At 41.9% G+C, this 27,410-nt stretch overlaps 2 protein-coding genes across 5 annotated transcripts in view; one reads left to right on the forward strand and one right to left on the reverse strand.

Moving 5' to 3' along the window:
* Positions 1 to 1,624: 1,624 nt before the first annotated feature.
* On the reverse strand, positions 1,625 to 15,210 carry LOC119484187 (high mobility group protein B2-like). 2 transcript variants are annotated; one of them, XM_037762839.1, is made up of 5 exons: positions 15,053 to 15,210; positions 8,087 to 8,245; positions 4,900 to 5,051; positions 4,392 to 4,566; positions 1,625 to 2,664 (listed from the first exon to the last, which is right to left on the reverse strand). In XM_037762839.1, exons 2-5 carry the CDS (start codon positions 8,234 to 8,236, stop codon positions 2,539 to 2,541), a joined length of 603 nt encoding a protein of 200 aa, XP_037618767.1. In that variant the 5' UTR covers positions 8,237 to 8,245; positions 15,053 to 15,210; the 3' UTR covers positions 1,625 to 2,538. The 2 variants fall into 2 exon arrangements, with proteins under 2 accessions (XP_037618767.1, XP_037618766.1); XM_037762838.1 differs by having other exon boundaries at positions 1,625 to 1,977; positions 4,333 to 4,566.
* Positions 15,211 to 15,316: 106 nt separating this feature from the next.
* Positions 15,317 to 27,410, forward strand: part of ctc1 (CTS telomere maintenance complex component 1) — a 24,902-nt gene continuing 12,808 nt past the window's right edge. For all 3 annotated transcript variants that reach the window (XM_037762836.1, XM_037762835.1, XM_037762837.1), the window contains exons 1-7: positions 15,317 to 16,327; positions 23,389 to 23,488; positions 23,650 to 23,737; positions 23,819 to 24,041; positions 24,770 to 25,008; positions 25,385 to 25,514; positions 27,049 to 27,351. In XM_037762836.1, the coding sequence (XP_037618764.1) occupies positions 16,274 to 16,327; positions 23,389 to 23,488; positions 23,650 to 23,737; positions 23,819 to 24,041; positions 24,770 to 25,008; positions 25,385 to 25,514; positions 27,049 to 27,351 (1,137 nt within the window). In that variant the 5' untranslated portion in view covers positions 15,317 to 16,273. The remainder of the gene's footprint in view (positions 16,328 to 23,388; positions 23,489 to 23,649; positions 23,738 to 23,818; positions 24,042 to 24,769; positions 25,009 to 25,384; positions 25,515 to 27,048; positions 27,352 to 27,410) is intronic.

A 27,410-nucleotide genomic window follows, 5' to 3' on the forward strand; every position in this document is an offset into this window, starting at 1 on the left:
ATACTATATATAAACCTACATCTGTGATATCTATTCATACTATATATAAACCTACATCTGTGTGATATCTATATCTATTCATACTATATATAAACCTACATCTGTGTGATATCTATATCTATTCATACTATATATAAACCTACATCTGTGATATCTATTCATACTATATATAAACCTACATCTGTGTGATGTCTATTCATACTATATATAACCTCTATCTGTGTGATGTGTATATACTATATATAACCTCTATCTGTGTGATGTGTATATAATACTATATATATAACCTCTATCTGTGTGATGTGTATATAATACTATATATAACCTCTATCTGTGTGATGTGTATATAATACTATATATATAACCTCTATCTGTGTGATGTGTATATAATACTATATATATAACCTCTATCTGTGTGATGTCTATAGATACTATATATAACCTCTATCTGTGTGATGTGTATATAATACTATATATATAACCTCTATCTGTGTGATGTCTATAGATACTATATATAACCTCTATCTGTGTGATGTGTATTCATACTATATATAACCTCTATCTGTGTGATGTGTATATAATACTATATATATAACCTCTATCTGTGTGATGTGTATATAATACTATATATAACCTTTATCTGTGTGATGTCTATAGATACTATATATAACCTCTATCTGTGTGATGTGTATATAATACTATATATATAACCTCTATCTGTGTGATGTCTATAGATACTATATATAACCTCTATCTGTGTGATGTGTATTCATACTATATATAACCTCTATCTGTGTGATGTGTATATACTATATATATAACCTCTATCTGTGTGATGTCTATAGATACTATATATAACCTCTATCTGTGTGATGTGTATATAATACTATATATATAACCTCTATCTGTGTGATGTCTATAGATACTATATATAACCTCTATCTGTGTGATGTGTATATAATACTATATATATAACCTCTAACTGTGTGATGTGTATATAATACTATATATAACCTCTATCTGTGTGATGTGTATATAATACTATATATATAACCTCTAACTGTGTGATGTGTATATAATACTATATATAACCTCTATCTGTGTGATGTGTATATAATACTATATATAACCTCTATCTGTGTGATGTGTATAGATACTATATATATAACCTCTATCTGTGTGATGTGTATATAATACTATATATATAACCTCTATCTGTGTGATGTGTATATAATACTATATATAACCTCTATCTGTGTGATGTGTATAGATACTATATATATAACCTCTATCTGTGTGATGTGTATATAATACTATATATATAACCTCTATCTGTGTGATGTGTATATAATACTATATATAACCTCTATCTGTGTGATGTGTATATAATACTATATATATAACCTCTATCTGTGTGATGTGTATATAATACTATATATATAACCTCTATCTGTGTGATGTGTATAGATACTATATATATAACCTCTATCTGTGTGATGTGTATATAATACTATATATATAACCTCTATCTGTGTGATGTGTATAGATACTATATATATAACCTCTATCTGTGTGATGTGTATAGATACAGGTATAATAAAGAAGAGGAGGAAGAAGAGGAGGAGGAGGAGGAGAGTGATTTTCCCTCAGTTGGTGGTTTTATTATAAAAGTTGAAGTTTCTACACCGACAGTGAACAAAGAACAGAAGAACAACTCCAGTAAGAAAATAAAAAACAACATGAAGAAGAAGAAGCGCAGGAGGAGGAGGAGGAGGAGGAGGGGTCAGGGGTTTCCATGGCAACACACAGGGTGAGGGAGGGGGGTGGGGTGGGAGGGTAACCATGGTAACAGTGAGGGGGGGTTACTGTACTGTCCTCTGGTGTCGGACAGTTTAACATCTGATGACCTCACACAAACACACACACACTGATACACACTGTGTGGTTGTGTGTGTGTGTGTGTGTGTGTGTGTGTGTTTCAGTGCGACCCGTCTGTCTCACTTCCTGTCACATGACTCAGCAGGTTAAAATCATCACTTCCTGTAGTCTATACTGGTGTTGTACTGGTGTTGTACTGGTTTCTATACTGGTGTCTATGCTGGTGTCTACAGCTCACCGTCACCATTAAGGTCCAGGGGTCTATACTGGAGCAGTTCTGGTGCTGTGTCGGCCGTTATGGTAGCTTCCAGATGTGCAACGTGGTCACTAGGTTTTCTAGAGGTGGACGCCCAGAAGACGTGCTGAACACAGGGACCTGATGAGATCCAATCAGAGGGCTGCAGACACCAGAACACACCTGGAGAGACACCTGGAGAGACACCATGTAGGGCTCATTACCATTATTACCATTATTATTATTAATACGTCCTGCTCATGGTGCCTTCACTGACTCACACATGATGTCACCTGTGTTTTAAACTGACCTCCACCTGTCTGCCCTCTGAAACACACACACACACACACACACACACCTACCTGTCTCTCTCTCTCTCTGTCTCACACTCTCAGTCTCTCTCTCTCTCATCCAGCTCTTCCTCTCTACTCGTCGTCATCGTCCTCCTCGTCATCGTCCTCTCCCTCGTCGTCCTCCTCTTCCTCTGCTCCCTGAGCTGAGGAGCCGGGGTTCCTGGCGAAGGTCCCGCCGCCGCGGTACGCCACCATGTCCTGAGAGACAGACAGACAGGGGACAGGGGACAGGGGACAGATGGAATCTCTGTTTTAGTCTCTGGTGAAGTCTCACACCTATAAAACCTTCAGGTACCAAACCTCCATCTCAGGTGGAGTACCACCTGCCGGGTAGAGGTAGTAGTCCACAGTAAGTAGTGAACAGTTGAGTTGTGTGTTGGAGGCTGTTAGTTGGTACGGTGAGTTAGAACAATAAGATGATTCCATAGTAAACATCATAATAAATAATGTGTATCTGTTACTAGTGATGAACCGATACCTCTGTGATTCAGAGTACAAGTACTTCCATCTGGGTATTCTCCGATACCGAGTACCGATACGAGTACCTCTCTAAAGACCCTCGTTAACAGCCAGCTGGAGGGTGTGAGGACACACGGCAGGCTGGGGAGTCACGTATACGAGGCGGTGCGCCGCCACCAGCTCTAGGTCGCGTCAGGGCGAAGGTGGCTCACGGCCGCAGCTTTACAGCGCTCCCCGCCCGGACCTCGCCGCACCGTGACGGGTCTCCCTGCTCCCGGTGCGACTGTCGACCGAGGCGGACTGTCCTCAGTGCGTCCCAACCGCGTCGTGCCGCGGCCCGCGTAAAAGGTGCCAGGGGTCTGCGGCGATGTCGGCAACCCACCCGACCCGTCTTGAAACACGGACCAAGGAGTCCAACGCACGCGCGAGCCAGAGGGTGCAAGCTAAACCCCGTGGAGCAATGAAAGTGAGGGCCGGCATGCGCTGGCTGAGGTGGGATCCCGGCCCAGCGGGGTCGGGTGCACCACCGGTCCGTCTCGCCCGCACCGTCGGGGAGGTGGAGCATGAAGACCTGAAAGATGGTGACGACAGGTTAACGTCACGCTGCTGTAAAGTGGTATCAGAGCCGTTTTGAGAGTACGAGTACATGAGCACAGCATCGGACCCGATACCCGATACTGGTATCGGTGCATCCCTAGTATCCAGAGTACTTCACCGTGTTCCTGACTGGGAGTAGTACCACCTGACCCTGGTGTGTGACGCTACTACGTCATAATTAGTATGTAATATTGTCCAATAAAGAAGTGCAGTATAAAGTACAGTTCCCTCTGAGATGTAGTAGAGTAGAAATGGGATATAAAGTTACATAAAGTAGAAGTACAAGTACCTCAAAATAGTACTTAAGTACAGTACTTGAGTAGCCTACAGTCCACCACTGCTGCAGCACCACCCTGTTTACAAGAGCACCAGCTGCAGTGTCTGAATCTATCCATACTAAATGTTCTAGCTGGAGATCAGACGGGTAACAGATGGATTCTACTTCCTGTCTACTAGTTTATTACTTTAATGTATATCTGTGTATTCATTCATCACATGTTGTTTTACTACGTCACAAGTCTCCTGACAACCGGATTCTACTTCCTCAATCAAGAACCCATCTCTGTCTCTCTCTCTCTACCCGTCTCTCTCTCTCTCTCTCTCTACCCGTCTCTACCCGTCTCTCTCTCTCTCTACCCGTCTCTCTCTCTCTCTCTCTCTACCCGTCTCTACCCGTCTCTCTCTCTCTCTACCCGTCTCTCTCTCTCTCTCTCTCTACCCGTCTCTACCCGTCTCTCTCTCTCTCTACCCGTCTCTACCCGTCTCTCTCTCTCTACCCGTCTCTCTCTCTACCCGTCTCTCTGTCTGTCTGTGTGTGTGTGTGTGTGTGTGTGCGTGCGTGCGTGCGTGCGTGTGTACGTGCGTCTCACCCGGTCGTATTTCTCTCGTAGTTTCTGGGCCTTCTCCTCGTAGGGCAGTTTGTCAGACTGGGTCAGTTTGCTCCACATCTCTCCCAGTTTCTTGGCACAGTCTCCTATAGAGAGACCGGGATACTGCTGCTTCACACTGGGACGGTACTCACTGCAGAACACGAAGAACGCAGACCTGCAGGTAGACAGGTAGAGAGAGAGAGACAGGTTCATGCTTCAGTCAGTGAATCACTGGTGCATTGAGGAGACGTGTTCAAATGTTTCATCTGATGAAATCAACATGAACCCTTCATACTGTCACAGTGACCTTTGACCTTTGATCTAATCAGGTCATCTTTGAGTCCAGGAGTTCCTGAGATATGACGGAGAGAACCCTGACAACATGACCAGGAACCAGTCGGAGCAGGTGCTGCCCCCTGCTGGCAGAGCCCAGTCTGGTGTCCCAGTGACTGGTTCCAGACCAGCTGGTGTAATCCGTCCTGTATCTCTGTAGTATCTGATGACTTACGGGGGTCTCTTGGGAGCGTTGGGATCTTTCCTCTTGCGGCCTCTCTTTCCGAAGCCCTTGGGTGGGATGTAGTCTCTCATCTCGCTGTTGTAACGCACCTTGTCGGCCTTCGCCATGTCCTCGAAACACTTCTTATCGTTGGCGGTCAGACCCTGAAATCACAGCACAAACACAGTCAGCAGACGACCTCTGACCTGAGGCCTGCTAGTGAAACACAACTAAAGCTGAAAACACACAGCAGCCGCCGCCGCAGCAGCCACGTCACACAGCAGCCACCGCCGCAGCAGCCACGTCACACAGCAGTAGCAGTCACGTCACACAGCAGCCACCGCCGCAGCAGCCACGTCACACAGCAGCCGCCGCCGCAGCAGCCGCCGCCGCAGCAGCCGCCGCAGCAGCAGCTGCCGCAGCAGCAGCCACGTCACACAGCAGCCACCGCGTCAGCAGCAGCCACGTCACACAGCAGCCACCGCGTCAACAGCAGCCACCGCGTCAGCAGCAGCCACGTCACACAGCAGCCACCGCGTCAACAGCAGCCACCGCGTCAGCAGCAGCCACGTCACACAGCAGCCACCGCGTCAACAGCAGCCACCGCGTCAGCAGCAGCCACGTCACACAGCAGCCGCCGCAGCAGCAGCCACGTCACACAGCAGCCACCGCGTCAGCAGCAGCCACGTCACACAGCAGCCACCGCGTCAGCAGCAGCCACGTCACACAGCAGCCACCGCGTCAGCAGCAGCAGCCACGTCACACAGCAGCCACCGCCGCAGCAGCCGCCGCCGCCGCAGCTGCCGCAGCCACCGCAGCAGCAGCAGCAGCAGCACCAAGCATTCTTTGGTTTAATGTGACGTGTGACTGGCCCACTACCTCAGCAGATACAACCCCTACAGTCGGTGCTGTAGTGAAGTAGAGAGCAGCGTATTTGATGGAGTTGGAGGTTCACAAACTAACAGCAGTAGACCAGCATCTCCCTGTTCTGAGAGGTTCAATTACTGGTTCTATCAATGGAGTCTGGTGGCTTTGAAAGGAGCGGCTTCAGTCCTCTTCAGAGAGGGTACAGATCAGGTAACTCTACAGGTGTGAGATCAGGTAACTGTACAGGTGTGAGATCAGGTAACTGTACAGGTGTGTGGTCACAAGATCATCATCATCAGGTGACTGTTGTAGTGTACATTCACAGTCAGATGTTGTCTGAGCACACTGTACTGTCTGCCTGTCTGCCTACCTGTCTGTCTGTCTGCCTACCTGTCTGTCTGTCTGTCTGTCTGCCTGTCTGTCTGTCTGCCTGTCTGTCTGTCTGCCTACCTGTCTGTCTGCCTGTCTGTCTACTAGGGCTGGGATAAAAATAGATCCATCTATGTACCACAACATTATTGTTTAATGATTTCTAAACAGATGTTTAGAAGGACGTTAACGCTTTTATTGTGGTAGTGTGAATAACGTGGCGTCATATCCGTTCCGTATCCGTCAACCAAAACAAAGCTCAGAGAGTGTAAAACGTTGGAGGGTCGTCGTGGATACGACCTGCACCCTCCCATGTTAAATCCAGCGTGGTAAACACTACACATCCAGTAAAGGATGGAAACACTTTGGGTTTCACACATTGACAGAAAAAGCAGAGCTAGACAGAGCAGAGCTAGAGCTGCATGCTAACTTCTAAAAAAAGGCTGAAATATGTCAGAATAAAAGTTATCAGGAAACTGTATGGTATGGCGGTAACGTTATGGTGTGGCGGTAACGTGGTGGTGTGGCGGTAACGTGGTGGTGTGGCGGTAACGTTATGGTGTGGCGGTAACGTGGTGGTGTGGCGGTAACGTGGTGGTGTGGCGGTAACGTTATGGTGTGGCGGTAACGTGGTGGTGTGGCGGTAACGTGGTGGTGTGGCGGTAACGTTATGGTGTGGCGGTAACGTGGTGGTGTGGCGGTAACGTGGTGGTATGGCGGTAACGTTATGGTGTGGCGGTAACGTTATGGTATGGCGGTAACGTTATGGTATGGCGGTAACGTTATGGTGTGGCGGTAACGTTATGGTGTGGCAGTAACGTGGTGGTGTGGCGGTAACGTGGTGGTGTGGCGGTAACGTTATGGTGTGGCGGTAACGTGGTGGTGTGGCGGTAACGTGGTGGTGTGGCGGTAACGTTATGGTGTGGCGGTAACGTGGTGGTGTGGCGGTAACGTGGTGGTATGGCGGTAACGTTATGGTGTGGCGGTAACGTTATGGTGTGGCGGTAACGTTATGGTATGGCGGTAACGTTATGGTGTGGCGGTAACGTTATGGTGTGGCGGTAACGTGGCGGTAACGTGGCGGTGCAGCTGGCCGTCGCTCTCGTCTCAGATACTGACATGTGTGTTCTCTGCATTGAAACGGCCCCGATGGAGCTGACCATGGATGGATAAAGAGAACGGAGCTAGAGCTAGAGACCACCTTGGAGAAGTTAGAGGAAGTAGACACGTCCGCTTTTCAAAATAAGGTGTTAACAAAGGGAACTGTGGATACTAAATACATCTATGGAAATCAGATTGATGGATTATATTCACCAGAAGTATAAAACATAAATTAAAAAGATAATCCCACTAATCTGTGAGGGAAATGTCTTCATTCTTTGATTTCTGGGTTGCTTGATAATCAATGTAATCAATAATTCCTGACAATGATCCTGATCTATTTGACTTCAGGACGTCTCTGACTACAGACATGCTGAACATCAAACATTCTACTGGATTCATTTAGAGATTTGGATGATTCATCTGGTTCCCTTCATGGTCTAGTCCAGGGGTCAGCGACCTTTACTACTACTGCTCTGGAGGTAAACAAGTTAACAACATCACAATACTACCCCGGTATGGTGATAGTATAGAACCAGGAGATAGGTGGATCATCCCAGACCTACCGTCTACCTGTCTGTCCGTCTCTCTACCTGTCAGTCTGTCTCTCTACCTGTCTACCTGTCTCTCTACCTGTCCGTCCGTCTCTCTACCTGTCTACCTGTCTCTCTACCTGTCCGTCCGTCTCTCTACCTGTCAGTCTGTCTCTCTACCTGTCTACCTGTCTCTCTACCTGTCCGTCCGTCTCTCTACCTGTCAGTCTGTCTGTCTACCTGTCTGTCTGTCTCTCTACCTGTCAGTCCGTCTCTCTACCTGTCAGTCTGTCTCTCTACTTGTCTGTCCGTCTGTCTTCCCGTCTTACCTTCCATCTCTCGGAGCATTTCTTGGAGAACTCGGCGAAGTTGACCGACTGCTCGGGGTGCTTCTTCCGGTGTTCCTCTCTACACGTCTGGACGAAGAAGGCGTACGCCGACGTCTTCCCCTTCGGCTTGTTGACGTCTTTACGCATCATACTGGCGGCCTGACAGACAGACAGAGAGACAGACAGGTAGAGACAGACAGACAGAGAGACAGACAGGTAGAGACAGAGTATGAGAACAAGGTTTAGTTCTGATATAACTGGTTGATTTGCAGTTTTTTCAGTATTAGTATTTTATTGTTTATTTTCATGTCAGTGAACACAACAACACAATAAATGATCCGTACCAATCACCTTCATTATTGATCAGTTATTGTCAATATTAATCATTTAGTCTGAAACATGAGAGAAAACAGGCGAAATCTTCCTTTAATAAACATGTTCTTTATTAATTAGTAGACATGTGATTGATAATCAATAGATTAATAACATCATTATTAATTATCAGACGGGTGATTGATGATCAATAGTTTAATAAAACATTATTATTATATCATAATAACATCATTATTATAGACAGGTGATTGATAATCAATAGATTAATAAAACATTAATGATCAGACAGGTGATTGATGATCAATAGATTAATAACATCATTATTAATAATCAGACAGGTGATTGCTGATCAATAGATCAATAAATCATTAATGATGATCAGAGAGGTGATTGATGTTCAATAGATCAATAACATCGTGATTAATGATCAGACAGGTGATTGCTGATCAATAGATCAATAACATCGTGATTAATGATCAGAGAGGTGATTGCTGATCAATAGATCAATAACATCGTGATTGCTGATCAGAGAGGTGATTGCTGATCAATAGATCAATAACATCGTGATTGCTGATCAATAGATCAATAACATTGTGATTGATGATCAGACAGGTGATTGCTGATCAATAGATCAATAACATCGTGATTGCTGATCAATAGATCAATAACATTGTGATTAATGATCAGATAGGTGATTGATCAATAGATCAATAGTAGAGTATAGATGATCAGACAGGTGATTGATCAATAGATCAGTAGATCAATAGTAGAGTATAGATGATCAGACAGGTGATTGATCAATAGATCAGTAGATCAATAGTAGAGTATAGATGATCAGACAGGTGATAGATCAATAGATCAATAGATCAATAGTAGAGTATAGATGATCAGACAGGTGATTGATCAATAGATCAATAGTAGAGTATAGATGATCAGACAGGTGATAGATCAATAGATCAATAGTAGAGTATAGATGATCAGACAGGTGATAGATCAATAGATCAATAGTAGAGTATAGATGATCAGACAGGTGATAGATCAATAGATCAATAGTAGAGTATAGATGATCAGACAGGTGATTGATCAGTAGATCAATAGATCAATAGTAGAGTATAGATGATCAGACAGGTGATTGATCAATAGATCAATAGTAGAGTATAGATGATCAGACAGGTGATTGATCAATAGATCAATAGTAGAGTATAGATGATCAGACAGGTGATTGATCAATAGATCAATAGTAGAGTATAGATGATCAGACAGGTGATTGATCAGTAGATCAATAGATCAATAGATCAATAGTAGAGTATAGATGATCAGACAGGTGATTGATCAGTAGATCAATAGATCAATAGTAGAGTATAGATGATCAGACAGGTGATTGATCAATAGATCAATAGATCAATAGTAGAGTATAGATGATCAGACAGGTGATTGATCAGTAGATCAATAGATCAATAGTAGAGTATAGATGATCAGACAGGTGATTGATCAGTAGATCAATAGTAGAGTATAGATGATCAGACAGGTGATTGATCAGTAGATCAATAGTAGAGTATAGATGATCAGAGAGGTGATTGATCAGTAGATCAATAGATCAATAGTAGAGTATAGATGATCAGACAGGTGATTGATCAGTAGATCAATAGATCAATAGTAGAGTATAGATGATCAGAGAGGTGATTGATCAGTAGATCAATAGTAGAGTATAGATGATCAGACAGGTGATTGATCAATAGATCAATAGATCAATAGTAGAGTATAGATGATCAGACAGGTGATTGATCAATAGATCAATAGTAGAGTATAGATGATCAGAGAGGTGATTGATCAGTAGATCAATAGATCAATAGTAGAGTATAGATGATCAGAGAGGTGATTGATCAGTAGATCAATAGATCAATAGTAGAGTATAGATGATCAGAGAGGTGATAGATCAATAGATCAATAGATCAATAGTAGAGTATAGATGATCAGACAGGTGATTGATCAGTAGATCAATAGATCAATAGTAGAGTATAGATGATCAGAGAGGTGATAGATCAATAGATCAATAGTAGAGTATAGATGATCAGACAGGTGATTGATCAGTAGATCAATAGATCAATAGTAGAGTATAGATGATCAGAGAGGTGATTGATCAGTAGATCAGTAGGTCAATAGTATAGATGATCAGAGAGGTGATTGATCAGTAGATCAATAGATCAATAGTAGAGTATAGATGATCAGACAGGTGATTGATCAGGAGATCAATAGATCAATAGTAGAGTATAGATGATCAGAGAGGTGATTGATCAGTAGATCAGTAGATCAATAGTATAGATGATCAGAGAGGTGATAGATCAGTAGATCAATAGATCAATAGTAGAGTATAGATGATCAGAGAGGTGATTGATCAGTAGATCAATAGATCAATAGTAGAGTATAGATGATCAGAGAGGTGATTGATCAGTAGATCAATAGTATAGATGATCAGAGAGGTGATTGATCAGTAGATCAGTAGATCAATAGTATAGATGATCAGAGAGGTGATAGATCAGTAGATCAGTAGATCAATAGTATAGATGATCAGAGAGGTGATAGATCAGTAGATCAGTAGATCAATAGTATAGATGATCAGAGAGGTGATTGATCAGTAGATCAGTAGATCAATAGTATAGATGATCAGAGAGGTGATTGATCAGTAGATCAGTAGATCAATAGTATAGATGATCAGAGAGGTGATTGATCAGTAGATCAGTAGATCAATAGTATAGATGATCAGAGAGGTGATTGATCAGTAGATCAGTAGATCAATAGTATAGATGATCAGAGAGGTGATTGATCAGTAGATCAATAGATCAATAGTAGAGTATAGATGATCAGAGAGGTGATTGATCAGTAGATCGATAGTAGAGTATAGATGATCAGAGAGGTGATTGATCAGTAGATCAATAGATCAATAGTAGAGTATAGATGATCAGACAGGTGATTGATCAGTAGATCAGTAGATCAATAGTATAGATGATCAGAGAGGTGATTGATCAGTAGATCAATAGTATAGATGATCAGAGAGGTGATTGATCAGTAGATCAGTAGATCAATAGTATAGATGATCAGAGAGGTGATTGATCAGTAGATCAATAGATCAATAGTAGAGTATAGATGATCAGAGAGGTGATTGATCAGTAGATCGATAGTAGAGTATAGATGATCAGAGAGGTGATTGATCAGTAGATCAATAGATCAATAGTAGAGTATAGATGATCAGACAGGTGATTGATCAGTAGATCAGTAGATCAATAGTATAGATGATCAGAGAGGTGATTGATCAGTAGATCAATAGATCAATAGTAGAGTATAGATGATCAGAGAGGTGATTGATCAGTAGATCGATAGTAGAGTATAGATGATCAGAGAGGTGATTGATCAGTAGATCAATAGATCAATAGTAGAGTATAGATGATCAGACAGGTGATTGATCAGTAGATCAGTAGATCAATAGTATAGATGATCAGAGAGGTGATTGATCAGTAGATCAATAGTATAGATGATCAGAGAGGTGATTGATCAGTAGATCAGTAGATCAATAGTATAGATGATCAGAGAGGTGATTGATCAGTAGATCAGTAGATCAATAGTATAGATGATCAGAGAGGTGATTGATCAGTAGATCAATAGATCAATAGTAGAGTATAGATGATCAGAGAGGTGATTGATCAGTAGATCGATAGTAGAGTATAGATGATCAGAGAGGTGATTGATCAGTAGATCAATAGATCAATAGTAGAGTATAGATGATCAGACAGGTGATTGATCAGTAGATCAGTAGATCAATAGTATAGATGATCAGAGAGGTGATTGATCAGTAGATCAATAGTATAGATGATCAGAGAGGTGATTGATCAGTAGATCAGTAGATCAATAGTATAGATGATCAGACAGGTGATTGATCAGTAGATCAGTAGATCAATAGTATAGATGATCAGAGAGGTGATTGATCAGTAGATCAATAGTATAGATGATCAGAGAGGTGATTGATCAGTAGATCAGTAGATCAATAGTATAGATGATCAGAGAGGTGATTGATCAGTAGATCAATAGTAGAGTATAGATGACTCTTTAACCTCTCTGTGTTCATAAAGTCTGTTGAACCTGTAAAATGTTAAACTGTGTTTATTAAACATCACAGTGAACAGGGAGCTCCTGCACCGCCCGGCCCAGTACCAGTACCAGTCCCGTCCGGTCCCGGTCCCGGTCTACCGGTCCCGGACGGGTCCACCGGGCTGCTGGTGAACAACAAAGAGAACAAAGTGGGGTCCATGTTCTCCTTCAGGAGCTGGACCCCCCCCGCCCCCCAGGAGGCCCACAGAACCCGCTCTGGACCCTCCAGGACCGGGACCGGACCGGGCCGCTGGAGCAGGATCCTCCGGTTCCTCCGGTTCCTCCTGGAGGTCTGCGAGCCGGAGAGGTGAACTGAACTCCGGCTAGCAGCGACTAACGGAGGACTGCTGCCGTTAGCTCAACGTGCTAACAGGCTAGCTCCACTAGCTCCTCCAGAACAATGGAACATCTGTTTCCCGCCCTCTGCACAGCTAACACGGCTAGCAGCATGCTAACGAGCTAACACAGCTAACACGGCTAGCAGCATGCTAACGAGCTAACACAGCTAACACGGCTAGCAGCATGCTAACGAGCTAACATGGCTAACACGGCTAGCAGCATGCTAACCCACCCCCCTCCACTAGCTGCATGCTAACGAGCTAACAGAAGGCTAACGGGCCCATCCCCCTCCGCTAGCTGCATGCTAACGAGCTAATAGAAGGCTAACGGGCCCATCCCCCTCCGCTAGCAGCAGCAGGCTAACGGGCTAGCAGCAGGGTTAGGGGGGTTTAGGGGTGTTTTAAAGCTCAGACACGTTAGAAACCCAGTAAGGGTCTTTCTGTTCATTACGTGGACTTCATCTATTGACCATCATGAAACCACTGGCGCACTTTACACTATCCGTCCTATAGACCGCTCTATAGGGGCTCTATAGACCCCCTATAGAGCGGTCTATAGAGGCTCTATAGACATGTCTATAGAGCCTCTATAGACCCCCTATAGAGCGGTCTATAGAGCCCTCTATAGAGCGGTATATAGACCCCTCTATATACCGCTCTATAGACACGTCTATAGAGCCTCTATAGACCCCCTATAGAGCGGTCTATAGACCCCCTATAGAGCGGTCTATAGAGCGGTATATAGACCCCCTATAGAGCGGTCTATAGAGCCCTCTATAGAGCGGTATATAGACCCCTCTATATACCGCTCTATAGACACGTCTATAGAGCCTCTATAGACCCCCTATAGAGCGGTCTATAGAGCCCTCTATAGAGCGGTATATAGAGCCCTCTATAGAGGCTCTATAGAGGAGTCTATAGAGGGGTCTATAGACCGCTCTATAGAGGGCTCTATAGACCGCTCTATAGGGGGTCTATAGACCCCTCTATAGAGGCTCTATAGAGGGGTCTATAGAGGGGTCTATATAGAGGGGTCTATACAGCCTCTATAGAGGGGTCTATAGAGGGGTATATAGACCCCTCTATAGAGGGGTCTATATACCCCTCTATAGACCCCTCTATAGAGCCTCTATAGAGGGGTCTATAGAGCGGTATATAGAGGGGTCTATAGAGCCTCTATAGAGGGGTCTATAGAGCCTCTATAGACCCCTCTATAGAGCCTCTATAGAGGGGTCTATAGAGCGGTATATAGAGGGGTCTATAGAGGCTCTATAGACGGGTCTATAGAGCGGTATATAGAGGGGTCTATATACCGCTCTATAGAGGGCTCTATAGACCGCTCTATAGGGGGTCTATATACCGCTCTATAGAGGGCTCTATAGACGGGTCTATAGAGCCTCTATAGACCCGTCTATAGAGGGGTCTATAGTATACTGGTCGCAGCGTGTTGACCTTCCAGTCTGTCCCTGTTATCTACAGTGTGTTTACAGTGAGTGAACCTGTATACTCTCTATAGAGGCTCTATAGAACCTGTATACTCTCTGGGTCTCACTCTGTTGATGCTGTTGCTGCTTTGACTCATGAACCCCCTCCAGAGGTTAATACAGATTCATCTGATCGGGTCAGTACCGGCCTGGCGGGTCAGTACCGGCCGGGCGGGTCAGTACCGGCCGGGCGGGTCAGTACCGGAGGTCTGCTGTCGGTTCAGCTGCTACGCATTTACACCGCAAGGCTCCGGCTAAACTCTGGAGAGCTCAGTGCTGTGGGGACCAGAACGGGACCAGACTATCACCTGGAGATGATCTACTCCATAACAACACACACACACACACACACACCCACACACACACAATGAGCGCTCCGTGTTTACAACAACAGCCCGCAGAGCGCGCGCACACGCACGCGCACACAAACACGCACATACACAATAAAGCACCACATTGTGCCCCCCCACAGCGGCCATTTTCCCCTGCTTCCAGCATCAATGAGCTGAAAGCTGGGTTCTGACCGGGACCAGACCCGGACCCGGACCCGGACCCGGGACCAGACCCGGGACCAGACCCGGGACCCGGACCCGGGACCAGACCCGGGACCAGACCCGGGACCAGGTGCTGGAGCAGCAGAGAGAGAGAGAGGATGGACTGGTACTCACTGGTCAGGGGGCTGCAGCAGACTCTGGGTTGGGGGGTCTCTGGGTGGTTCTGGTTCTGTGTGGTTCTGGTTCTGTGTGGTTCTGGTCGTTGTGTGGTTCAGGTCGTGGTTCTGGTCGTTGTGCGGAGCTGGTTCTGTGTGGTTCTGGTTCAGGTCGTGGTTCTGGTCGTTGTGTGGAGCTGGTTCTGGTCGTGGTTCTGGTTCTGGTCGTTGTGTGGAGCTGCAGCAGCGACTCACTGAGACAGACTGGGTCGAACTGGAGTCTGGCCCCGCCCCCCGGACACGCCCCCCAGCCCCGCCTCTGTTGGTCATCCCTATTCAGAGGGCGGGAACACGGCTGAAATGCTCGTCCTGTGATTGGCTCGCTGGGCCCGCCAGTCAAGGCTCGTTGCTACACGGCTCCGCCTGCCCAGCAACGCCAGCAGGGCGGGAATTCTACGCTTTCCAGCAGGGGGTGGGTGGGGCTAGGGTGTAGCAGTCCTGCGTCCTCATTGGTCAGAATTGATGTGTGTCAAATCAAGCAGCCAATCCGTGAAGAGGTGGAGGAGGGGCCACAGACAGCAGCAGCAGTGAGAGAGACGAAGATGGAGATAGTATAAAAGGATAGATTCACTCTCATCAGCTTTATTCAGTTATACATTATATATATACATATATATACACATATATACATTATATAATATATAATATATATACATGTACACATGTCTATATGCTGTATGTACATATTACAGAGTATAACCTAGTGGAGGAGGGGATGTTATTATAATTATATATATATAATGATTAAGCAGTGTATGACTGATTCATTACCAGGTGAACAGATTAAATATCTTGTTTCATGCTCCAGTAGTCTGCATATATCTGTATTAATAACACTAACATCATTAATAGTAACCGCGGAGCCAGAAACGCGTCCTGAGCTTTGAGCCTCTCCGGACACCGTAGCTGAACCGGAAGAACCGTTTGTAGTCTTTCTGCGGATTCGAGGAGGTTCAACATGTGAAGAAGAAGAACACGGCTCATCTAGTCTTTAGAGACCTCCAGCAGCAGCAGCAGCAGCAGCAGCACTAACAGCAGCAGCACCAGCAGTAACAGCAGCAGCAGCAGCAGCAGTAACAGTATCAGCAGCAGCAGCACTAGCAGTAACAGCAGCAGCAGCAGCAGTAACAGCAGCAGCAGCAGCAGTAACAGCAGCAGCAGCAGCAGTAACAGCCGTCAGATGGACTCCCTGCAGCGGCTCCTGCATCAGTTCAACCCCAGCGGGGCAGCAGCGGTCAGTATCCTGAACTCCGTCTGAAAATATGTAAATGTAATGATGTTTATCTGCTGAGCGGCCTCAGACACACCAAGGAAGAGTTAACACTGTTCTACCCTCAGTCATGGTAGAAGATAACATCGGCTCACATATCATCCATCCACACCTCCACGCTGAGCAGTTATTAACACTTATTAACACTTATTAACACTTATTAACTCCTATAAACACTTATTAACACTTATTAACACTTATAAACACTTATTAACTCTTATTAACACTTATTAACACTTATAAACACTTATTAACACTTATTAACTCCTATAAACACTTATTAACACTTATTAACACTTATAAACACTTAACACTTATTAACACTTATTAACACTTATTAACTCCTATAAACACTTATTAACACTTATTAACACTTATTAACACTTATAAACACTTATTAACACTTATTAACTCCTATAAACACTTATTAACACTTATTAACACTTATAAACACTTATAAACACTTATTAACTCATATAAACACTTATTAACACTTATTAACACTTATTAACACTTATTAACACTTATAAACACTTATAAACTCTTATTAACACTTATAAACACTTATAAACTCTTATTAACACTTATAAACTCTTATCAACACTTATTAACACTTATTAACACTTATAAACACTTAACACTTATAAACACTTAACACTTATTAACACTTAACACTTATTAACACTTATAAACACTTATAAACTCTTATTAACACTTATAAACACTTATTAACACTTATTAACACTTATTAACACTTATAAACACTTAACACTTATAAACACTTAACACTTATTAACACTTAACACTTATTAACACTTATAAACACTTATTAACACTTATAAACACTTATTAACACTTATAAACACTTATAAACACTTAACACTTATTAACACTTATAAACACTTAACACTTATTAACACTTATAAACACTTATAAACACTTATTAACACTTAACACTTATTAACACTTATTAACACTTATAAACACTTAACACTTATAAACACTTATTAACACTTATTAACACTTATTAACACTTATAAACACTTATAAACTCTTATAAACACTTATAAACACTTATTAACTCTTATAAACACTTATTAACTCTTATAAACACTTATTAACACTTATTAACACTTATAAACTCTTATAAACACTTATAAACACTTATTAACACTTATTAACTCTTATAAACACTTATTAACACTTATAAACTCTTATTAACACTTATTAACACTTATTAACACTTATAAACACTTAACACTTATAAACACTTAACACTTATTAACACTTAACACTTATTAACACTTATTAACACTTATAAACACTTATTAACACTTATAAACACTTATTAACACTTATAAACACTTATAAACACTTAACACTTATTAACACTTATAAACACTTAACACTTATTAACACTTATAAACACTTATAAACACTTATTAACACTTAACACTTATTAACACTTATTAACACTTATAAACACTTAACACTTATAAACACTTATTAACACTTATTAACACTTATAAACACTTATAAACTCTTATAAACACTTATAAACACTTATTAACACTTATAAACACTTATTAACACTTATTAACTCTTATAAACACTTATTAACTCTTATAAACACTTATTAACACTTATTAACACTTATAAACTCTTATAAACACTTATAAACACTTATTAACACTTATTAACACTTATTAACTCTTATAAACACTTATTAACACTTATAAACACTTATAAACACTTATAAACACTTATTAACACTTATTAACACTTATTAACACTTATAAACTCTTATTAACTCTTATAAACACTTATTAACACTTATAAACACTTATAAACACTTATTAACACTTATTAACTCTTATAAACACTTATTAACACTTATAAACTCTTATTAACTCTTATAAACTCTTATTAACACTTATAAACACTTATAAACTCTTATTAACACTTATTAACACTTATTAACACTTATAAACACTTAACACTTATTAACACTTATAAACACTTAACACTTATTAACACTTAACACTTATTAACACTTAACACTTATTAACACTTATTAACACTTATAAACACTTAACACTTATAAACACTTATTAACTCTTATAAACACTTATAAACACTTATTAACACTTATAAACACTTATTAACACTTATTAACTCTTATAAACACTTATTAACTCTTATAAACACTTATTAACACTTATTAACACTTATAAACTCTTATTAACTCTTATAAACACTTATTAACTCTTATAAACACTTATTAACACTTATAAACACTTATAAACACTTATTAACACTTATTAACACTTATAAACTCTTATTAACACTTATAAACACTTATAAACACTTATTAACACTTATTAACACTTATAAACACTTATTAACACTTATAAACTCCTATAAACACTTATTAACACTTATAAACTCTTATTAACACTTATAAACACTTATAAACACTTATTAACACTTATTAACACTTATAAACACTTATTAACACTTATAAACACTTATAAACACTTATTAACACTTATTAACACTTCTAAACACTTATTAACACTTATAAACTCCTATAAACACTTATTAACACTTATAAACTCTTATTAACTCTTATAAACTCGACTCATCCTCTGGTGTTGATGGTTCAGCTCAGTTACTGTGACGTAGCAGCTCCTGATTTCACTATAAAATAAAAACTTAATAAATATACATTAATGAATATGTCCTCCTGTAGGAATCTATCTGGTTAAAGGACACTATAGATAAATGACGTGTCTATATAATACTCCTCCTGTAGTTGATAATGTATATATAATGTATATAATGTTTATTAAAGGTCCCATACCATAAACAGGGAGATTTTCATGTCTTTTGTAGTATAAAGGTTTAAGTGATATATAAATACTGTTAAACTATAAAAACACTGAATATACGGAGAAATACACAGAACCTGAGCGTTTGAAACAAGCCGTCAGGATTTCTGTCCATTTGTGATGTCACAAATCCAATATTTAGACCCTTACACAGTTTTAAACATAAACATTCTAAATGTGTCCCAGTTTATTTCCTGTTGCAGTGGATGTGAACGACATCAGCTGACAGGAAGTACACATGGACCCAAGCAATGAAATGCACTAAAACAGAGCGTTTCAGACAGAAGATGAATACAGGTAGATTAACAGGTAGATTCAGACAGAAGATGAATACAGGTAGATTAACAGGTAGATTCAGACAGAAGATGAATACAGGTAGATTAACAGGTAGATTCAGACAGAAGATGAATACAGGTAGATTAACAGGTATATTCAGACAGAAGATGAATACAGGTAGATTAACAGGTATATTCAGACAGAAGATGAATACAGGTAGATTAACAGGTATATTCAGACAGAAGATGAATACAGGTAGATTAACAGGTATATTCAGACAGAAGATGAATACAGGTAGATTAACAGGTATATTCAGACAGAAAATGAATACAGGTAGATTAACAGGTATATTCAGACGGAAGATGAATACAGGTAGATTAACAGGTAGATTCAGACAGAAGATGAATACAGGTAGATTAACAGGTAGATTCAGACAGAAGATGAATACAGGTAGATTAACAGGTATATTCAGACAGACAGGATGAATACAGGTAGATTAACAGGTATATTCAGACAGAAGATGAATACAGGTAGATTAACAGGTATATTCAGACAGAAGATGAATACAGGTAGATTAACAGGTATATTCAGACAGAAGATGAATACAGGTAGATTAACAGGTATATTCAGACAGAAGATGAATACAGGTAGATTAACAGGTATATTCAGACAGAAGATGAATACAGGTAGATTAACAGGTATATTCAGACAGAAAATGAATACAGGTAGATTAACAGGTAGATTCAGACAGAAGATGAATACAGGTAGATTAACAGGTATATTCAGACAGAAGATGAATACAGGTAGATTAACAGGTATATTCAGACAGACAGAAGATGAATACAGGTAGATTAACAGGTATATTCAGACAGAAGATGAATACAGGTAGATTAACAGGTATATTCAGACAAGATGAATACAGGTAGATTAACAGGTATATTCAGACAGAAGATGAATACAGGTAGATTAACAGGTATATTCAGACAAGATGAATACAGGTAGATTAACAGGTATATTCAGACAGAAGATGAATACAGGTAGATTAACAGGTATATTCAGACAGAAGATGAATACAGGTAGATTAACAGGTATATTCAGACAGAAGATGAATACAGGTAGATTAACAGGTATATTCAGACAGAAGATGAATACAGGTAGATTAACAGGTATATTCAGACAGACAGAAGATGAATACAGGTAGATTAACAGGTATATTCAGACAGAAGATGAATACAGGTAGATTAACAGGTATATTCAGACAAGATGAATACAGGTAGATTAACAGGTAGATTCAGACAGAAGATGAATACAGGTAGATTAACAGGTATATTCAGACAGAAGATGAATACAGGTAGATTAACAGGTATATTCAGACAGAAGATGAATAAAGGTAGATTAACAGGTATATTCAGACAGAAGATGAATACAGGTAGATTAACAGGTATATTCAGACAGACAGGATGAATACAGGTAGATTAACAGGTATATTCAGACAGAAGATGAATACAGGTAGATTAACAGGTATATTCAGACAGAAGATGAATACAGGTAGATTAACAGGTATATTCAGACAGACAGAAGATGAATACAGGTAGATTAACAGGTATATTCAGACAGAAGATGAATACAGGTAGATTAACAGGTATATTCAGACAAGATGAATACAGGTAGATTCAGACAGAAGATGAATACAGGTAGATTAACAGGTATATTCAGACAGGAGATGAATACAGGTAGATTAACAGGTATATTCAGACAGAAAATGAATACAGGTAGATTAACAGGTATATTCAGACGGAAGATGAATACAGGTAGATTAACAGGTATATTCAGACAGAAGATGAATACAGGTAGATTAACAGGTATATTCAGACAGAAGATGAATACAGGTAGATTAACAGGTATATTCAGACAGACAGGATGAATACAGGTAGATTAACAGGTATATTCAGACAGAAGATGAATACAGGTAGATTAACAGGTATATTCAGACAGAAGATGAATACAGGTAGATTAACAGGTATATTCAGACAGAAGATGAATACAGGTAGATTAACAGGTATATTCAGACAGACAGGATGAATACAGGTAGATTAACAGGTATATTCAGACAGAAGATGAATACAGGTAGATTAACAGGTATATTCAGACAGAAGATGAATACAGGTAGATTAACAGGTATAATCAGACAGAAGATGAATACAGGTAGATTAACAGGTATATTCAGACAGAAGATGAATACAGGTAGATTAACAGGTATATTCAGACAGAAGATGAATACAGGTAGATTAACAGGTATATTCAGACAGAAGATGAATACAGGTAGATTAACAGGTATATTCAGACAGAAGATGAATACAGGTAGATTAACAGGTATATTCAGACAGAAGATGAATACAGGTAGATTAACAGGTAGATTCAGACAGAAGATGAATACAGGTAGATTAACAGGTATATTCAGAGAGAAGATGAATACAGGTAGATTAACAGGTATAATCAGACAGAAGATGAATACAGGTAGATTAACAGGTATATTCAGACAGAAGATGAATACAGGTAGATTAACAGGTAGATTCAGACAGAAGATGAATACAGGTAGATTAACAGGTATATTCAGACAGACAGGATGAATACAGGTAGATTAACAGGTATATTCAGACAGAAGATGAATACAGGTAGATTAACAGGTATATTCAGACAGAAGATGAATACAGGTAGATTAACAGGTATATTCAGACAGAAGATGAATACAGGTAGATTAACAGGTATATTCAGACAGAAAATGAATACAGGTAGATTAACAGGTAGATTCAGACAGAAGATGAATACAGGTAGATTAACAGGTATATTCAGACAGAAGATGAATACAGGTAGATTAACAGGTATATCCAGACAGAAAATGAATACAGGTAGATTAACAGGTATATTCAGACAGAAGATGAATACAGGTAGATTAACAGGTAGATTCAGACAGAAGATGAATACAGGTAGATTAACAGGTATATTCAGACAGAAGATAAATACAGGTAGATTAACAGGTATATTCAGACAGAAGATGAATACAGGTAGATTAACAGGTATACTCAGACAGAAGATGAATACAGGTAGATTAACAGGTATATTCAGACAGAAGATAAATACAGGTAGATTAACAGGTATACTCAGACAGAAGATGAATACAGGTAGATTCAGACAGAAGATGAATACAGGTAGATTAACAGGTATATTCAGACAGAAGATGAATACAGGTAGATTAACAGGTATATTCAGACAGAAAATGAATACAGGTAGATTAACAGGTATATTCAGACGGAAGATGAATACAGGTAGATTAACAGGTATAATCAGACAGAAGATGAATACAGGTAGATTAACAGGTAGATTCAGACAGAAGATGAATACAGGTAGATTAACAGGTATATTCAGAGAGAAGATGAATACAGGTAGATTAACAGGTAGATTCAGACAGAAGATGAATACAGGTAGATTAACAGGTATATTCAGAGAGAAGATGAATACAGGTATAATCAGACAGAAGATGAATACAGGTAGATTAACAGGTAGATTCAGACAGAAGATGAATACAGGTAGATTAACAGGTTTATTCAGACAGAAGATGAATACAGGTAGATTAACAGGTAGATTCAGACAGACAGGATGAATACAGGTAGATTAACAGGTAGATTCAGACAGAAGATGAATACAGGTAGATTAACAGGTATATTCAGACAGAAGATGAATACAGGTAGATTAACAGGTAGATTCAGACAGACAGGATGTAAACATGTTCTAGTAGAAACAGAATACGGTATGAACCTGAAGATGAGCTGATACGGGACCTTTAATGTCCTCCTGCAGGAGTCCACCTGGTTAGAGGACATGTTCAGCTTCATCACAGAACACCTGTATCCGGTCCTCCCTGGCCCCGCCCCTCCCGCTGCTGACGACTCGTCGACAGGTCAGACGGCCAATCGGCTCGTAGAGAGTTGTGATGACATCACACAGTACGGATGTGTTTATGATCCGTGACGTCTCACTCTCACTGTGTTACCGTACATCCTGAGGTCAGAGGTCAGGGGTCAGAGGTCAGGTGACATCATCAGTCTGACTGTGTTCCAGGTGTGTGTGCTGATCAGCTGAGTGTGTGTGTGGTGAAGAAGATACAGGAGAACATGGCGGTCACACACACCTTACCTGTCAGCTACAGGTAAGACACACTCTTATATATATTCTTTAATGTTTACTGTTGTTGTGCGTTGACCTCTGACCTCTCCTGACCCGTCACCAGGCCGGTATCGGTCTCGGAGCTGCTCTCCCGGCAGCACCTGGCCTGTGTCAGTAACCTGTCTTGGAGCACCAATCAGCAGCGAGCGTGGGCCAAGGAGGCGGAGCTTTCTCTGCCGGGTCACCGGGCTCTGCCGAGGGTCAACCTGCTGCTGATTGGCTGTCTGACAGAGGGGCGGGGCGGAGACTGGAGGCTGACGGACGCCAGCGGCAGCGTCAGGTGTGAGGTGAGTCTGAGGGACGCCTGAAGTCTGTCTCACCTGTCTGAGGTCTCACCTGTCTGAGGTCTCACCTGTCTGTGGTCTCACCTGTCTGAGGTCTCACCAGTCTGAGGTCTCACCTGTCTGTGGTCTCACCTGTCTGTGGTCTCACCTGTCTGAGGTCTCACCTGTCTGTGGTCTCACCTGTCTGAGGTCTCACCTGTCTGTGGTCTCACCTGTCTGTCTCCGTGGTCTCACCTGTCTGAGGTCTCACCTGTCTGTGGTCTCACCTGTCTGAGGTTTCACCTGACTGAGGTCTCACCTGTCTGTGGTCTCACCTGTCTGAGGTCTCACCTGTCTGAGGTCTCACCTATCTGTCTCACCTGTCTGTGGTCTCACCTGTCTGAGGTCTCACCTATCTGTCTCACCTGTCTGTGGTCTCACCTGTCTGTGGTCTCACCTGTCTGAGGTCTCACCTGTCTGTGGTCTCACCTGTCTGAGGTCTCACCTGTCTGTGGTCTCACCTGTCTGTCTCACCTGTCTGTCTCTGTGGACTCACCTGTCTGTCTCACCTGTCTTTCTCTGTGGACTCACCCGTCTGTCTCACCTGTCTGTCTCTGTGGACTTACCTGTCTGTCTCTGTGGTCTCACCTGTCTGTGGTCTCACCTGTCTGTTGTCTCACCTGTCTGTCTCTGTGGACACCTGTCTGCAGTCTCACCTGTCTGTGGTCTCACCTGTCTGTCTTTCTCTCCAGTGCCTGTCTCCCTCTCCTCTGTGGCTGAATCGTCCTGTCTTCCTCCCTCACTGGAACTACATCCCCCACAATGCCCCGGGGCAGGAGCAGGACCAGGCCGGAGGCTACGTGGAGCTGATTGGTTCTCCTGTTCTGCTGGGTCCCGGTCCTGAGCAGGGATTGGCTGTTGGTCCTGGAGGAGGGGCGGGGCTTAGCGGAGCAGTCGGAGTCAGAGAGGCTGCAGGTTTACTGAACAACAGGTGAGTCACAGGTGACCTCTGACCTCTGACCTCTGAGGTTGGACCGTATTCATGAGGACGGAAGAGACGAAGCATCAGAGAGACACACTGTGACTGTCTGTCTCTCTACCTGTCTGTCTGTCTCTCTCGCTCTACCTGTCTGTCTCTACCTGTCTCTCTCTCTCTGTCTCTCTACCTGTCTTTCTCTCTCTCTACCTGTCTGTCTCTATCTGTCTCTCTCTCTCTCTGTTTCTACCTGTCTCTCTCTCTCTCTCTACCTGTCTGTCTCTCTGTCTCTACCTGTTTGTCTCTCTGTCTCTACCTGTCTGTCTCTCTGTCTCTCTACCTGTGTCTCTGTTTCTACCTGTCTGTCTCTCTCTACCTGTCTGTCTCTCAGGACTCGTGGACAGCGTGTCTCAGTCTGTGGTCTGGTGGGTTCAGTGTGCCCTCAGCTCGTCGTGACAGGAACGTCCTTCTTCTGCTTGTCGCTGACAGACGGCTCTCAGACTCTACCTGTCCTCGTCAAGGTGTGTGATGTCACTTCCTGTTTAGTTAGAAACAGAACAACATGCTGATTAATATCCAGTCATATTATTATATATAATATATATATATTATTATAAATACTATACTGTATATAATATATATATATATATATATATTATTATAATACTATACTATATATAATATACTGGAAAAACAAAGTAGTAAACTTGTGTTTGGTGGATTATTTCTCTGTTGTTCCAATGCTAATGGTGATGCTAATGCTAATGGTCATTGTATTCTACATGGTTGAAAGCCTGTTTCTTTACCTTCACAATGATGTCACACCATTGACGGAGCATTTTGGAACATTGTTCTTGGGCGCTCCCCACATCATCAGCTGTGCTGCTCATCCCACAAATACATGATCCTTACAAGTGTGACATCATTGTGAAGGTAAATAAACAGGCTTTCAACCATGTAGAATACAATGACCATTAGCATTAGCATCACCATTAGCATTGATACAACAGAGAAATAATCCACCAAACAAGTTTACTACTTTGTTTTACCAGTTTATATATATATACACTGGAAAAACAAAGTACGGTCTCTCTACCTGTCTGTCTCTCTCTACCTGTCTGTCTCTCTCTACCTGTCTCTCTCTCTACCTGTCTGTCTCTCTCTACCTGTCTCTCTCTCTACCTGTCTGTATCTCTCTACCTGTCTGTCTCTCTACCTGTCTGTCTCTCTACCTGTCTGTATCTCTACCTGTCTGTATCTCTCTACCTGTCTGTCTCTCTACCTGTCTCTCTCTCTCTACCTGTCTGACTCTCTACCTGTCTGACTCTCTACCTACCTGTCTCTCTACCTGTCTGTCTCTCTACCTGTCTGACTCTCTACCTGTCTCTCTACCTACCTGTCTCTCTACCTGTCTGACTCTCTACCTGTCTGTCTCTCTACCTGTCTGTCTCTCTACCTGTCTGTTTCTCTACCTACCTGTCTGTCTCTCTACCTACCTGTCTCTCTATCTGTCTGTCTCTCTACCTGTCTGTTTCTCTACCTACCTGTCTCTCTACCTGTCTGTCTCTACCTACCTGTCTCTCTACCTATCTGTCTCTCTATCTGTCTGTCTCTACCTGTCTGTCTCTCTACCTACCAGTCTGTCTCTCTACCTGTCTCTCTCTCTACCTACCTGTCTCTCTACCTGTCTGTCTCTCCACCTGTCTGTCTCTCTACCTGTCTGTCTCTACCTACCTGTCTCTCTCTCTACCTGTCTGTCTCTCTACCTGTCTGACTATTTACCTGTCTGTCTCTCTCTACCTGTCTCTCTCTCTACCTGTCTGTCTCTCTACCTGTCTGACTATCTACCTGTCTGTCTCTCTCTACCTGTCTGTCTCTCTACCTGTCTGTCTCTACCCACCTGTCCCTCTACCTGTCTGTCTCTCTCTACCTGTCTATCTCTACCTACCTGTCTGTCTCTACCCACCTGTCCCTCTACCTGTCTGTCTCTCTACCTGTCTGTCTCTCTACCTGTCTGTCTCTACCCACCTGTCCCTCTACCTGTCTGTCTCTCAGGACAGCAGCAGGCTGTGGTGGACTGGGTGTGTGTGTGTAGGTGTCAGTGTGTGTGTGACGGCGTTGCGTGTGTGCGTCCTACGAGGCTGGAGAGGAAACAACATCCTGTGTGCGACCGACCAGTCTGAACTACACACCAACTACACACACACTGACTCCCCGTCGGACACGCCCCCTCCGCTGATGATGTCACACGTTGATGATGATGATGAAGATGATGATGACTGTGAGGAGGCGGAGCCTGAGAGAGACGTGGTCCAATCAGCTGTCAGGATGAAAACGTCCAGAGTCATCAGTTACCAGGTAAAACACAGAGCACAGGGATGAGAACGTGTTACCTGTTGATGTTACCTGTGTGGTAA

Source organism: Sebastes umbrosus, unplaced genomic scaffold, assembly GCF_015220745.1.
Source record: "Sebastes umbrosus isolate fSebUmb1 unplaced genomic scaffold, fSebUmb1.pri S35, whole genome shotgun sequence".
NCBI classification, from domain to species: domain Eukaryota; kingdom Metazoa; phylum Chordata; class Actinopteri; order Perciformes; family Sebastidae; genus Sebastes; species Sebastes umbrosus.